Source organism: Silurus meridionalis, chromosome 17, assembly GCF_014805685.1.
Source record: "Silurus meridionalis isolate SWU-2019-XX chromosome 17, ASM1480568v1, whole genome shotgun sequence".
Taxonomy (NCBI): domain Eukaryota; kingdom Metazoa; phylum Chordata; class Actinopteri; order Siluriformes; family Siluridae; genus Silurus; species Silurus meridionalis.
Window position 1 is genome coordinate 1,705,601 of NC_060900.1, and position 16,593 is coordinate 1,722,193.

The 16,593-nt window shown below is 40.4% G+C and overlaps 1 protein-coding gene across 1 annotated transcript; it reads right to left on the bottom strand.

Annotated features, from left to right (window-relative positions):
* Positions 1 to 9,513: 9,513 nt before the first annotated feature.
* si:ch211-158d24.4 (uncharacterized protein LOC560966 homolog) lies at positions 9,514 to 15,626 on the bottom strand. The gene is made up of 4 exons (XM_046872322.1): positions 15,123 to 15,626; positions 12,890 to 12,938; positions 12,713 to 12,775; positions 9,514 to 10,967 (listed from the first exon to the last, which is right to left on the bottom strand). Exons 1-4 carry the CDS (start codon positions 15,327 to 15,329, stop codon positions 10,546 to 10,548), a joined length of 741 nt encoding a protein of 246 aa, XP_046728278.1. The 5' UTR covers positions 15,330 to 15,626; the 3' UTR covers positions 9,514 to 10,545.
* Between the last annotated feature and the right edge of the window lie 967 nt (positions 15,627 to 16,593).

Here is a 16,593-nt window from a genome sequence, read left to right on the forward strand (position 1 = left end):
ACAGACAGACAGACAGGCAGTCAGGCAGGCAGGCAGACAGACAGACAGGCAGACAGACAGTCAGTCAGGCAGACAGACAGGCAGACAGACAGACAGACAGACAGACAGATAGAGAAAGAGAGAGTGTTGCCCATGGTAAAAGATTTTACTCATAACACTGGATTATTAAAGTCATTGCACCTTAAAAAAACATATTTTTATCGTTTTTTTCAGATCTATTTTTCAGTCAAAGTACAGTAAGATACATTTTCAATAAACATTAATATTTTTGATAAGATGATGACTAACTGAGTCAGACAGGCTTTTTGTTAGACAATATCAAAGGTATGGAGGTTAAACAGAAGAATAATGAGTAAAAATTATTTACATGAACATGAGAGCAGGATGATGAAAGGAAAAGATCTGAAGAACAAAGAAAATCTGTTGGTGGGGGAACAGTTGTGACGTGTTTTTTTTTTTTAATCATATGCCAGGAAAGATTAGCTAAAATGCTTGGATTGAAAGAAAATAGGTGTGTGTGTGTGTGTGTGTGTGTGTGTGTGTGTGTGTGTGTGTGTGTGTGTGTGTGTGTGTGTGTGGTGCAGCACATTGTTTGTTTTTAAATAACATGGTGGTGAACTTGAAAGCCTGTGGAAATGTGGTTGATTTGTTCAAACTTCTGTACTCCAGCAAATAGTGCAACTGCGAATCAGAGCGATGAGTGAGTTCGGTCTTGCAGCAGTAACGGCTCATTTACAGGGACTTGAGGAGGGGTAAATAAAAAGTGATAGATGTTCTCTGAAGGTGTGTATAAGGTGTGTGCTCTCGAAACAAATTGTACAAACAAAACAACACATTTGATTCTTGCAAAAGACTGTAAGTTTCTTAAAATCCTTACATCGTCTCTCAAAAATACTCATTTGTGTGTCTCATTGTCATCACAAGTCACCACCATTGGCCTTAGTGTGAAATGCTGCTAAAAGCTTCTGTCACCAAGACAATTTCCTGATAAAACACATGCTGATAAAACAGTTAAGGCTCGCTGACCTCTGCTTCCTGACAAACCAGGAAATGGGAACGTGGTGAATTTATCCGGAATCTTTTCAGGCTTCATTTTATTATTTATGAAAAGAATAGTTTTTCCGACAAGCAGCGAAGTTGAATAACAAGTTAAACAAAGGAAAAGATTTACGGAGATTTGTTGAAGGAAACAGAGGTGGGATGTAATGAGGTATAAACACTTCGCTACTGTACTTCAGTAGATTTTCCTGGGATCAGTTCTTTACTTCACTGTTTATTTTTTGGACATCTTTTCACTTTCACTAATTACATTTTATACAAAAATATCTGTACTTTCTACTTCTTACATTTTCCAAACAGCCTCGTTTCTTTAGTTTTAATGTATTTGGTGACATGATCAATATTTGTTCTTTTTACCGCACCGTTTTCAGCACATCAACCTGTTTCTTTTTTTCAATCAGATGTAAATGAAGGAATGATGTAGAATTAAATCAGGCCGCACCACTAATGTGTGTGTGGCTATAAATAAGGGTCAGGGAGGTGAGGGAACTGGTGTCGTTCACTGGAGAAATAAAGAAGTGAGGGAAGGGTGGGTTTGGGAAATATAAATAGGCTCTGGTTTTCTCTTTCTCTCACACACTCACACAGGACATTCAATTTTTGGATAAAACTGTAAACATGCTGGGAAGACGCACACTGAAAGGAATGTGGCAGCTTGTAATGTGAGCTTAAGCTGGATCCTGTGGTTGTGGATCAGTGAAGTGGTGAGATGTTGCTCTCTACACCACCATGCCTCCCAGACTGCCAACTTGCAAAATCAGATTGTGTGTTCAGACAAGTTTGGGTAACATTTAGCATAATCTGGAGTATTTAGTTTTTCAATATGAACTAATATCATAATATTGGCTTCAAAGCAGCCCTAAGGCTGACATAATGCAATCACAAAAAAAGCCCTATCTGTCTGGTCAAGTCAAGTCAAGTTTATTTGTATTGCACTTTTCACAACAGGCATTGTCTTAAAGCAGCTTTACAGAAATTAACATCAAGGTGAATGGTGTGTATTTATCCCTGATGAGCAGCCGTGGCGACTGTGGCAAGGAAAAACTCCCTTAGATGTAATGAGGAAGAAACCTTGAGAGGAACCAGACTCAAAAGGGAACCCATCCTCATTTGGGTGACATCAAGAGTGTGATCATAAATCTTTCAACAATACAGAACACTGGAGAGTGAGAACTAACATGAGCACTGGAGTATAAGATTATAAGTAAATGTCCTTTCTACAGTCTTTGGTATAAAAGTAGGAGCTACTGAGCTCAACATTTGTGATCATCACAGATCCAGCATCAGCTTCTCCATGCCAGAGCCTTTAAACACTCCAGGAGGTCCAATGTCAAACTCCACACATGCAGTGGGATCCAATTGGCACTGGTTTGTCTCTAGATGGTTCAGGATGTTTGCGAGTTCGGCATCTACTTCTTTAAAGTCCATAATCTTCATGAGGTGGGATGTGACTGAAACTGGCCAACCTCAGGAAGCCTCGGGATGGGGAGAGAAAGAGAAGCAGTGGAAAGAAATTAGCGTAGCTTCTGTTCATGATATTAACAGCACAAGTTGATAATGTGCATGTGATCAGATGTTCTGGAGCACAAGGTTATGATATGTGATGTGTGTTATGTGTAGGCTTTGCTAAAAAGATATGTTTTTAATCTGCACTTGAACTGGAAGAGTGTGTCTGAGCCCCGAACACTGTCAGGAAGACTATTCCAAAGTTTGGGAGCTAAATGTTAGAATGTTCTACCACCTTTAGTGGACTTTGCTATTCTAGGAACCACTTGAAGTCCAGATTTTTGAGATCTTATGGAGCGTGACGGATTGTAGTGTTTTAAAAGATTGGAGAGATACATGGGAGCCAAACCATTTAGTGCTTTAAAAGTGAGTAGCAGTAGTTTGAAGTCTATTCGAAACTTAACAGGAAGCCAGTGCAGGGACGATAAGATTGGGGTAATATGATCATATTTTCTTGACCTTGTAAGAACTCTTGCTGCCGCATTCTGAACTAACTGAAGCTTGTTTATTAATAAAGCAGGAAATCCACCTAGTAATGCATTACAGTAGTCTATTCTGGAGGTCATGAACGCATGAACAAGCTTCTCTGCATCAGATATAGACAACATATTTCTAAGGTGAAAGAAGTCTGTTTTTATAACTTGGTTGATGTGATTTTTAAAAGATAAGTTGCTGTCTAAAATAACTCCCAGGTCTTTTACTGTTGAACTAGTGGTTACAAAACATCCTTCTAGGAGATCTAGGAGAAGATCATGATCTATAGTGTCGAATGCAGCACTAAGATCTAGTAAAACCAACAGCGAGATGAAGCCTTGGTCTGAAGCTAAAAACAGGTCATTAGTGATTTTAACTAGGGCAGTTTCTGTGCTATGATGGGGCCTAAAACCTGACTGAAACTCTTCAAAGATATTATTCTCTTGCAAGTGGGAACATAACTGGGCAGCGACAATCTTTTCTAAAACCTTAGACATAAATGGGAGATTTGAAATGGGTCTGTAATTCGATAGCGTGTTTGGATCCAGATTAGGTTTTTTAATGAGGGGCTTCAAGAGAATTAAAGACCACAGGAGAGGAGAGGAGAGGAGAGGAGAGGAGAGGAGAGGAGAGGAGAGGAGAGGAGTGTAGTGTAATGTAGCGTAGAGTAGGATTGAGAAGAGTAGTGTAGTGTAGAGTAGAGTTGTGTGGAGTAGTGTAGACTAGAGTACAGTAGAGTACAGTAGAGTAAAGTAGCGTAGAGTAGAGTAGAGTGGCATAGGATTGAGTAGTGTAGAGCAGTGTAGAGTAGCATAGGATTGAGTAGAGTAGTGTAGAGTAGTGTAGGATTGAGTAGAATAGAGTAGAGTAGTGTAGAGTAGAGTAGAGTAGAGTAGAGCAGAGTAGAGTAGCATAGGATTGAGTGGTGTAGAGTAGTGTAGAGAAGTGTAGGATTGAGTAGAATAGAGTAAAGTAGTGTAGAGTAGTATAGGATTGAGTAGAATAGAGTAGAGTAGTGTAGGATTGAGTAGTGTAGAGTAGTGTAGGATTGAGAAGAGTAGTGTAGTGTAGAGTAGAGTTGTGTGGAGTAGTGTAGACTAGAGTACAGTAGAGTACAGTAGAGTAAAGTAGCGAGAGTAGAGTGGCATAGGATTGAGTGGTGTAGAGCAGTGTAGAGTAGCATAGGATTGAGTAGAGTAGTGTAGAGTAGTGTAGGATTGAGTAGAATAGAGTAGTGTAGAGTAGAGTAGAGTAGAGTAGCATAGGATTGAGTGGTGTAGAGCAGTGTAGAGAAGTGTAGGATTGAGTAGAATAGAGTAAAGCAGTGTAGAGTAGTATAGGATTGAGTAGAATAGAGTAGAGTAGTGTAGGATTGAGTAGTGTAGAGTAGTGTAGGATTGAGAAGAGTAGTGTAGTGTAGAGTAGAGTTGTGTGGAGTAGTGTAGACTAGAGTACAGTAGAGTACAGTAGAGTAAAGTAGCGAGAGTAGAGTGGCATAGGATTGAGTAGTGTAGAGCAGTGTAGAGTAGCATAGGATTGAGTAGAGTAGTGTAGAGTAGTGTAGGATTGAGTAGAATAGAGTAAAGTAGCGTAGAGTAGAGTAGAGTAGAGTAGAGCAGCGAGGATTGAGTGGTGTAGAGCAGTGTAGAGAAGTGTAGGATTGAGTAGAATAGAGTAAAGTAGCGTAGAGTAGAGTAGTAGGATTGAGTAGAATAGAGTAGAGTAGTGTAGGATTGAGTAGTGTAGAGCAGTGTAGGATTGAGTAGAATAGTGTAGAATAGAGTAGAATAGAGTAGAGCAGAGTAGTGTAGAGCAGGACTGAGTAGAGTAGAGCAGTAGAGTAGAGTAGGATTGAGTAGTGTAGAGTAGAGTGGTGTAGAGCAGTGCAGAGAAGAGTAGAGTAGCGAGGATTGAGTAGTGTAGAGTAGAGCAGCGTAGGATTGAGTAGAGTAGAGTAGTGTAGAGTAGAGTAGAGTAGCGTAGGATTGAGTAGAGTAGAGTAGAGTAGTGTAGAGTAGTATAGAGTAGAGTAAAGTAGCATAGGATTTAGTAGTGTAGAGTAGAGTAGTGTAAAGTAGAGTAGAGTAGAGTGGCGAGGATTGAGTAGAGTAGTGTAGAGTAGAGAGTAGAGTAGAGTAGAGTAGAGTAGCGTAGGATTGAGTAGAGTAGAGTAGTGTAGAGTAGAGTAGCGTAGGATTGAGTAGAGTAGTGTAGAGTAGGATTGAGTAGAGTAGAGTAGTGTAGAGTAGAGTAGAGTAGAGCAGAGTAGAGTGAGGATTGAGTAGAGCAGAGAGTGTAGAGCAGAGCAGCGAGGACTGAGTAGAGTAGAGTGTAGAGTAGAGTAGAGCAGAGTAGAGCAGCGAGGACTGAGTAGAGTAGAGCAGTGTAGAGTAGAGCAGAGTAGAGTGAGTAGAGCAGTGTAGAGCAGGATTGAGGAGAGTAGTGTAGAGTAGTGTAGTGTAGAGTAGAGTAGAGTGAGCAGTGTAGAGGAGTGTAGAGTAGAGTAGAGTAGTGTAGCGTAGGATTGAGTAGAGTAGAGTAGTGTAGAGTAGAGTAGAGTAGCGTAGGATTGAGTAGAGTAGAGGTAGAGTAGAGTAGAGTAGAGCAGCGAGGATTGAGTAGAGTGGTGTGAGTAGAGTAGAGTGAGTAGAGTGAGTGTAGAGTAGAGTAGAGTAGAGTAGAGTAGAGCAGTAGAGTAGAGTGAGGATTGAGTAGTGTAGAGTGGTGTGGGATTGAGTAGAGTAGAGTAGAGTAGTGTAGAGGAGTGTAGAGTAGAGTAGAGTGGTGTGGCGTGGGATTGAGTAGAGTAGAGTGGTGTAGAGTAGAGTGGCGTGAGGATTGAGTAGAGTGAGTAGTGTAGAGGAGTGTAGAGTAGAGTAGAGTGGTGTGGCGTGGGATTGAGTAGAGTAGAGTGGTGTAGAGTAGAGTAGAGTAGGCGTGGGATTGAGTGAGTAGAGTGGTGTGAGTAGAGTAGAGTGGCGTGGGATTGAGTAGAGTGGTGTAGAGTGGGATTGAGTGAGTAGAGTGAGTGTAGAGTAGAGGTAGAGTAGAGTGTAGAGTAGAGTAGAGTAGAGTAGCGTAGGATTGAGTAGAGTAGAGTAGAGTAGAGTGAGCAGAGTAGAGTGAGTAGAGTGGAGTAGTGTAGGATTGGGTAGAGTAGAGTAGAGTAGAGTGAGAGTAGAGTAGAGTAGAGTAGAGTAGAGTAGAGTAGAACAGAATAGAATAGAGTTAAATTAAGTAGTATATAATAAAATGTAGTGGAACAGAGTGGTGTAGTTTAGAATAGAATAGAATAGAATAGAATAGAATAGAATAGAATAGAATAGAATAGAATAGAATAGAATGTTGGGGTTGCTGTAGTTTTTAATTGAATTTTAAACGTATGCTATCTTAGTAATATGATTAGTTACTATCGTAAAGTGGATCAGTGTTTTTTTTTCCTTTTTGTTTTATTTATTTTTTTACAACAAATGTTTGCAAAACATCTTAAAGAGCAATAATAATAAATAATTGAAATTCCGATGGTGTGTGAAAGCAGAGAAACAAGTACAAACAGACAGAAGTATGCAGGGTCCTGCCTCAAAGTGACTGAATACAGAGCCTGGCTGGTTGGACTGGTTTGAGGCAGGACCCTGCATACTTCTGTCTGTTTGTACTCGTTTCTCTCTCACCCAACTTTCATACAACCCACTCAATCAATCTACTCAATCACTCCACTCAACCCACCCAATCAATCTACTCAATCACTCACTCAACCCACTCAATCAATCTACTCAATCACTCCACTCAACCCACCCAATCAATCTACTCAATCACTCCACTCAACCCACTAAATCAATCTACTCAATCACCCACTCAACCCACTCAATCAATCTACTCAATCACTCCACTCAACCCACCCAATCAATCTACTCAATCACTCCACTCAACCCACTCAATCAATCTACTCAATCACTCCACTCAACCCACTCAATCAATCTACTCAATCACTCCACTCAACCCACTAAATCAATCTACTCAATCACTCCACTCAACCCACTCAATCAATCTACTCAATCACTCCACTCAACCCACTCAATCAATCTACTTAATCACCCACTCAACCCACTAAATCAATCTACTCAATCACCCACTCAACCCACTCAATCAATCTACTCAATCACTCCACTCAACCCACTCAATCAATCTACTTAATCACTCCACTCAACCCACTAAATCAATCCACTTAATCAATTCACTCAACCCACTCAATCAATCTACTCAATCAATCCACTCAACCTATGCAATCAAATTGAGTGGGTTGATTAAGTGAATTGATTGAGTGGATTGATTGAGTGGGTTGATTGAGTGGATTGATTGAGTGGGTTGAGTGGATTTAAGGGAGGTGTTTCTCTGAACATAACAAAGAAAAGAGTCCATTGTTGGGATGGCTGAGGTCCTCCACAATCTTCCTGGCTCAGGCCCGGCACCGTGTGCTGTAGATGTCCTGCAGGTTAGGGAGCTCAGTGTGGATGGTACATTCAGCTGAACGCACCACCCTCTGGAGGACTCGCCTGTCCTGCATGGTGCTGTTCCAGAACCAGGAAGTGATGCTACCCGTCAGAACGCTCTCAATGGTGCAGGTGTAGAAAATCTTTAACACCTGAGAGGGAAGTTTAAAGTCCCTTAAACGTCTCAGATGGCACAGACGCTGCCGGGCTCCTTCACCAGGGTGTTGGTGTGACACGACCAAGACAGGTCCTGTGTGAGGTGAACGCCTAGGTACCGGAAACTGTCCACTTTACTTACCTACAACACACTAAATGGTTTATCTCATGTATTTTTCCAGTCTCCTAACTCACTACAATCCGTCAAGCTTTTCAGATCTCAAAACTCCATTAAAGGTGGTAGAACATTCTCACATTTAGCTCCTAAACTCTGGAATAGTCTTCCTGACAGTGTTGGGGGCTCAGACACACTCTCCCAGTTTAAGTGCAGATTAAAGACGTATGTTTTTAGCAAATTCTACACATAACACACATCACATCATAACCTTGTGCTCCAGGACATCTGATCACATGCATATTATCAACTTGTGCTGTTAATATTATGAACAGCAGCTACGCTAATTCCTCTCCACTGCTTCTCTTTCTCTCCCCATCCCGAGGCTTCCTGAGTTTGTTCCAGCCCCAGTCACGTCCCACCTCATGGAGATTATGAACTTTTAAAGAAGTAGATGCCCGCAAACATCCCGAACCATCTAGAGACGTACCAGTGCCAATTGGATCCCACCTTATGTGGAGTTTGGACACTGGACCTCTTTGAGTGTTTAAAGGCTCTGGCATGGAGAAGCTGATGTTGCTGATGTGTGATGATCACAAATGTTGAGCTATTTTATGAGTTGCTCAGTAGCTCCTGGTTCCATAATTTCAAATGACTTTAAATGACTGTAGAAAGGACATCACTTATAATCACACATTCCAGTGCTCATGTTAGTTCTTACTTTCCAGTATTCTGTATTGTTTAAAGACTATAATCGCTCTTGATGTCACCCAAATGAGGATGGGTTCCCCATTTAAGTCTGGTTCCACTCAAGGTTTCTTCCTCAGAACATCTAAGGGAGTTTGTCCTTGCCACAGTCACCATGGCTGCTCATCAGGGATAAACACACATCATTCACCTTAACTCTTAAAATTCTCAAAACTGTAAAAAGCGTAATAGACTTGACTTGACAATAACTCAATTATATTTATTATTATTATAATTATTATTATTATAATGAAAGAAAGTACACAGCCTTTTTTGTTACTTGTATAACATTCGTTCAATAGTATATACACAGCAAAAAATAAACAACAACAGGATAATAACTTTACTTTTTTAAATATACATTCCTATGATTTAGCAAAATTTTGCACAGATCCAAAAAGAAAAATACACATTCCGCTGAGGAGCTCAAACAGTGCGAGAACTACAGAAAAGCAACAGTACTGTATAAATATACTGATATACAGTAGTATAAAAAGGAAAAAAGCTTTTAGACACACATACAATATTTGGACAAACGTTTGTGGACACCTGACTGTAAAATTTGGATGTGCATTTTTAAAAACAAAATTCCACTTCGAGTCTCCATTTGCTGTTATATAATGCGCCACTCTTCTGGGAAAATGTTCCACTAGATTTTGAGGAGATTTGTGTAAAATTAATTCAGTCACAAGGATGTAGGTGAGAAGGTCTGGGGTGCAGTCTTTAGACTCAGACTTTATTTCACTATGGTTCAGTAGAGAGATCAGATCTTCCACTCGAACCCATGCAACCCATATCTTCATGAAGGTGGCTTTGTGTACAGGGGGTAAGAAAGTCAGATTTCCCACTGGTTTGGCCTTTGTGTTCATTGTGTGTGTTGTGTATATTTCTATAGTGGAAAAATAATGCTAATTAAATTATTTACGTGGACAAGAAAAACAAAAAACGTGTCACAGAAGCACTTTGTGATTTGTTTCCTGAGTAGTACATTTATTTCTATATGTTTATATTTGTGTGAATAAAGATTTTATGGATGCAGTTGCATAAAGCGAACATGACTAGAAGCGAACATAGGTTGAGTTAATGATTAACAGTGGCACCAAGTGATAAAAACATAGCTTGTCTTTTTAACATAATACAAACTTTCGGAACAAAAACAAAACTAAACGAAACACACAATACCTGAAAAGAATAAAGTGAGAAATCCCGCTGAAATGGACCAAAGCGGTTTTTCTGAACTTTTAGAATTAGCATGAAATTTTGTTCGTTGTTCTACGGTTAAAATGAACCGTTTAACTTCGCCCTGTTAGCTTTACACTTCACTTCGAAATGTAGATGTTTCTCAGAAGGAACCTTCACAGCTTTCTGATTTATGCAAGCGTACGTTAGCTGCTAAGTGTATTAGAGACGCACATGGAATTCATCAGCTAGCAACCGAACTAGCGTCTAGCTTTCAAGGGAAAAAACCTTATGACGCAATTTCTTTTACCTGATGCAACAAAAAGTCTACACGCGTGCAGGTCCCTGTTCTGGCTGTTTATATTTGTAGGGTTTTTTGAGAATGTCCAATAAACATGGCAAGTTGTCATGTTCCCTTGATACATGTCCTGAATCATAAATGGCACTTGTTCAGTTTAGCACCGTGAGAGTAGAGTAGCGTAGAACAATATAGAATAGAATGTTAATGTAGGTAATGGCATAAATAAATGTATGCTAGCATAGCAGTTTGGTTATGGTTTTGTTAGTGCAAGTTAATGGACGTGTACCTTCAGTGTATGTGGTGTAGCATCACGCCTCGCCTCTACACAGCACGGCTAAATCATTACCCACGCTTGATTGCACTCTGGGATAGTAGCCGAGAGCGGGGAGAGAAACATTGAGGGAATACAGTGTCACACCCGTCCGATCACACTCGCTATACGTGAGTAGCTTGTGTTAGCTTTGATTATTTTAGTGTTTGACTTGGTGTGAGCGTCAGAACTTTCTCCATACTCTTTATTATATTTTGGAAATTAATTGGAGCGTAAAGAAGTTTTTGGTCCCTGGTTGTCCACCGTGATCGATCAGCCTGATGTTGTTGCTCTCTACTCTGATCTTGTCCCCCATGCTGAAAACGCTGATGGTCTCAGAGTAGATGGATTTATGGCAGAGCTGTTTGCCCTTGCAGCAGAAGGTGTCCGCGGCCGACAGGACAAGCAGGTCTTTGTCCTCGTAACTGGGGGAGTTCTTAAAGATATTTTGATCCAAACTGATGCAGTCTTCATTGTCGTCCTTTCTGCTGTACATTAACTGCAGGCCGAGTCTGTACTTCCCGTCACAAGGAATGAGAAGAGACTGGTTGCTGTCACCCAACTGGAAGTCTTCCAGACGGATGTTAATGTTCCTCATATAAAACTTGCCAGATGTTCTGTTGGGTTCAACTGGTGGAGGAACAGACGGAGTATAATATTGTTAAAGCTCATCATTTCATGATCTCTTCACAGTATGCAACTTGTGCGAATTTCACTACTCATCAACATTTAATTCTACTCTACTTCACACCATTCACCTCAATTCTACTCTCTTTAACTCTACTCCACTGTATTTTTTTCTACTCGACTCTACGTTACTCTGAACTCTATTCTATTCTAATCAGCTACTCAGCACTCTGTTATACTCTACTCTACTCTTCAATATTGAACTCTACTCGAATCTAAAGTTTCTATTCAATTCTACTTTACTTTGTAATCCATTCTACTCAACCTTACACTTTTATACTCTATTCAGCTACTCTCTATTGAACTCTACTCGATACTCCATTCTACTCTAATCTACTTTCCTATGCCCTACTTTGTTTTATTGTACTGAACTCTATTATAATCCATTCTATTCTATTTCACTCTTTTCTACTCGACTGTATTGTACTTTATTCTAATCTACTCTGTTGTACTTGATTTGTACTCTAGTGCAGTAGCACCAGTATCAGCTGAGGTCTAATTTTAGGCTTTTTTTAGCATCTATTGTTAAATAGTCTCATTAAACACTTTTTATACGTCATTGAATGTCACAAAATCATAGCCTTGACGCACCAGTTTCACGCAACACTCGTTTTCGCTCTCTCTCTCTCTTTCTCTCTCTCAGTCACACACACACACTCTCTCTTTTCGTCCACCGTACAGTGTTTACCCAACATTAATCATCAACCACAAGAGACTTTCATTCCTCCCGTAAGCAGAAACCCCATTTCATAAGCAACGCGATCAGCTGTGTGAGTGACGCTTATCTTGCAGGTTTCCCCGAAAGCACATGTCCCTCGATGACTCAAGCCAAATGCTTCATATTTCATAGCTCTCCTACTCCACTTTCCTGACGTTTTAGACTTTAAAGCTGTGACCTTCCAGGAAAAAAAAAATACACTGCGTCTTGACCACTTTACTGCACTTTCAAACAGTTTATTCCAGTTTGCAAAAACTGTGTGGGAAAATGTCTAAAAATATGACAATGTATTATTCATTGTGCTGATTATTCTGTCATTTTGTTTGTTTTAAGCAGTTGCTTTGGGGACACAGTTTGGGAATTTCATGTAATTTAATTGTTAAATAAGTCAAGTTTAGCTGTCTGTCTGTCTGACAGACAGACAGACAGATGTCTTTGGATGCAGGAGTTCAATTGAACTTGGAGGCCCAAATCTGTTCCACCTGTGCACAAAGTGAGCTCCATGAAGATCTGCTTTTGAAGATCTGCTTTTTTCTTGAGTGGCTACTGTAGAGCTCTGATCTAAACCCTACTGAATATATGTATATAGAGCAAAGGTTTTTGTGTGTATGTGTGTGTATATATACACACACACACACACTCCACCAACCATTTGCATACCCGTACACACACCTAATTACAGATTTTACATGTTGTGTCATTTTTTTTTAAATATGCTAATTTTATGCAAATCCTATTTGTAGAGTTTCTCATACTTCTATGTTACCTAATATTAATTAATGTTTAAACTAAAGAATGCAGAAATGAATGCACCGGATGTCAGACTCGCCAAACTTATCTACTTCTTTCTTCCTGTAATAATTGCTCATTAGGCCTCTCTAGCAAGATGTCATCTATCCCGTGCGTCCGGAGAAAGTTTTCCAAAAAAAAAAAACATGTCAATGTTTAACAGTAGGAAGTGTTTATTTACCCGCCACTAAAGCCAGCAGAGGAGGAGAACAATAGTCATCAGGGTTCTGGATATAATTTGTTCCTAGAAAGAAAAAGGAAGAAAAAGAGATGTGCATTCCAGGTCTTTGCATGTCTGCTCTATTTTTTATTTCCACTGCCAAGATTCTGTACTGTACTGGATTTTGGGAAGATCTACCTTTATCCTTTTGTGCCAGGTGCAAGGATTCCTTCAGGGTTTCTTTATTCTTTGGAGAAAGAAAAGATGGAGAGAATGAGTGACAGAACATGAAAGCAATAAACTAACTGGGTGTTTTCTTTGCATTAAACAGTTACACATCACTATTTTGGTGCTCATGATTCGTTTCAGGAACATGAGGATCATTTAGAGACTTACTGCTCGTGTTCTATAAAAACTGCTCCATGATTTGTGAGATTATTGAGTAAAAAAAGCACCGGGGGGGAAAAGTATTGCTCTCTGATTAACGTCTGATTGATCGAGTGTTTCAGTGTTTTCTAAAAACATATCTGACCACTTGGACACCTTTCCTTCCCGAAACACACATTTAAATACAAAGTCTTTCTCACACAGCTATCAAGCTCTCACAACTGAATACACACGAATACACACCCATACACACACACAAATACACACCTAACACGCACAAACACCCATCTACACACCCGAAAACACACCCATATACACACACCCATATACACACCGAATATACACCCAAATACACACACATATACACACACCTAACAAGCATAGGAAGAGAGAGAGAGAGAGAGAGAGAGAGAGAGAGAGACAGACAGACAGACAGACAAGGAGAGAGAGAGAGAGACAGACAGACAGACAGACAGACAAGGAGAGAGAGAGAGAGAGAGAGAGAGAGACAGACAGACAGACAAGGAGAGAGAGAGAGAGAGAGAGAGAGAGAGAGAGAGAGACAGACAGACAAACAGACAGACAGACAGACAGGAGAGAGAGAGAGAGAGAGACAGACAGACAGACAGACAAGGAGAGAGAGAGAGAGAGAGAGAGAGAGAGAGAGAGAGAGACAGACAGACAGACAGACAGACAGACAGACAGACAGACAGACAAGAGAGAGAGAGAGAGAGAGAGAGAGACAGACAGACAGACAGACAGACAAGGAGAGAGAGAGAGAGAGAGAGAGAGAGAGAGAGAGAGAGAGACAGACAGACAGACAAGGAGAGAGAGAGAGAGAGAGAGAGAGAGAGAGAGAGAGAGAGAGATCGCTGCAGAACATCACCTGCTCCGTGTTCTAACACACTCTGATCGAGGTGATTTTATTTTATTTTATTTTATTTTATTTTATTTTATTTTATTTTATTTTATTTTTTATTTCTATTTTATTTTATTTTATTTTATTTTATTTTTTATTTCTATTTTATTTTATAACATTATATTATATAACACTTACAGCACGCGCAAGTCTGCGCAAGTCCCCACGCGCGCTTTCTGGAAATCCCTCCTAAACACCGGAATAAATCTGTTCAGACTTGAGAATTTATTGCCGGGATTTTGAGCACACAAACCTCTCAGTGTGTCAATAATCAAATAAACAGAACATTCATTGACTGATTTATTGATTGATTTCCAAAAAACAGTAACTTTTGCTCTCGTGCACGTGCTTCATCCGGCAGTCCAGCAGATTAATAAACGGAATAAAAGATTAATCAGGAACAAGTTTAATATTCCCCATTATTAAATAATTAACTGAATTTATCATGGCATGAATTCAATTCTCGCATTACGTCACCTCCATACCTTTATTTACTCTCCCACATGATTAGACTCCAGATTACACACTAGATTACTTCCAGGCAAAAGAGTGTAGGTTTGTTTGTTTGTTTGTTTGTTTGTTTGGCCAGTGAGGTAAAAGAAAACTGCATTCTTGTCTTATTGTCTTATGTAACACGGATGCGGGGATCCCACGATCGCCGCGTGCCGTCGGGACAACAGTGCACGCGCACTTTCACAGTGACTTTCACGACCTTAAATTTGTGTTCCTTTTGTAATTTTTTGTTTTTTTTTTTTGTTTTGTTTTTTTTTGCGCGCGCTTCGGTTCACACAGACGGCGCACTTGCGCTCGAGCTGGCACGGTCGCAAAGCTGTTTAGATCAGATCCCGTCGGAATGCATGCAGTCTCGAGGCAAAAAAAATAAAAAGGAAAATCTGATCATGGTTGTATGCGGGATCAACATGAATGCATAGATTATTGCAAAAATGTGAAATATTTATAGTGTTGTTTTTTTTGTAATGGTCATTAGATCAGATCTAATAATTATTTGTCAGCACTTCAGAGATAATGGACTGTTACGAGCATTGCATAAATGAATCCAATTATTGAATTAGTTAATTAGTTGCTTGAAATAAATCAAACGAAATCAATTAAAACAGATCTCACCTTCTCTCCAGACGCAGGCTGGATGTACAGAAGGACGCAGAACGCGGTGTGGGTCATCAGAAGGGCGAGAATGATGACGCGGCTCACGCACAGATCACGCCGGAGCGCGCGGTTGTTCTCGCGCGCAAACGCGTCCGACTCCACCAGCATCGTGTACGAGTCGCGCACCTCGCGTGCGTCCGTGCGGCTGTTTCCGTTCGCTTCCATTGCTCGATCCTTCGTTATCCAGCTCAACCAAAGGCTCTGCAAAAGCTCACATCCTCTCCCTTACACGCAACTATTTATAATGGTTGCGCGCGCGCGCGTGTGCGTGTATTATTTCGACGCCCCAAAACAAATCCCACTCGATTAGTCAAATAGGCGCGACGTCCCCTCTCTCTCTCTCTCTCTCTCTCTCTCTCTCTCTCTCTTTCGCCTTCGCCACACGTGGCATTAATTGCACGGCGCTTCCTGCTCAGCCCACACAAACTCCACATACACTAACACTCACACGTTTCTGCGTGAACAATACAAGCTCCTCAATGACTCCTGAATGGCTTCCTGCCAAAAAAAACATTCTTCTCCGGTGGAAATGCGAGACCGGACCAGTAAGAAACCTCTGCAGAATAAAAAAAAACATGACTCAGCAGTGATGCAACCATAAAAAACACAAAACGAAACATGGGCATGCTCCAGATTTTATTAATTAGGTGTAAGGAGAAGAAAGAAAGGTGATCCAGATGAGAATTTGGGGAAAGTCTACCACAGGGTCTCCAGAGTGGAGAACAAGAAACATCAGCACCTCTATAGCGTTTAGAGGTCCTTCTGAAGGTGCAGCTCATCTGTGACAGGGTTCCGTGAGTTGCTGTTCTGCCCAGTGAAAGTTGAACTCTTCCCTCAATCAATTTACACAGAGTTGGAGACACACAATTGGATTGGACCGAATGATTGGTCCAGGGATTTCTCTGGAAGTGATACAATTTGATCTGAAATATTGTCCAGAACAAAATCATAATTTTGGTGCTCATGATTAATTTTAGGGATATCAGACTTACTGCTCGTGTTCTATAAAAACTGCTCCATGATTTGTGAGATTATTGAGTAAAAAAAGCAAAAGCAAAAGGAAAAGTATTGCTCTCTGATTAACGTCTGATTGATCGAGTGTTTCAGTGTTTTCTAAAAACATATCTGACCACTTGGACACCTTTCCTTCCCGAAACACACATTTAAATACAAAATCTTTCTCACACAGCCATTCACACCTGAATACATACGAATACACACACACAAATACACACCTAACACGCACAAATACCCATCTACACACCCGAATACACACCCATATACACACCTAACAAGCACCAACACCCATATACACCAATACACACCATATATACACACACCCAAATACACACCTAACAAGCACTAACACCCAAATACACACCTATATACACACCTAACAAGCACTCACACTCTTATACACACCCATATA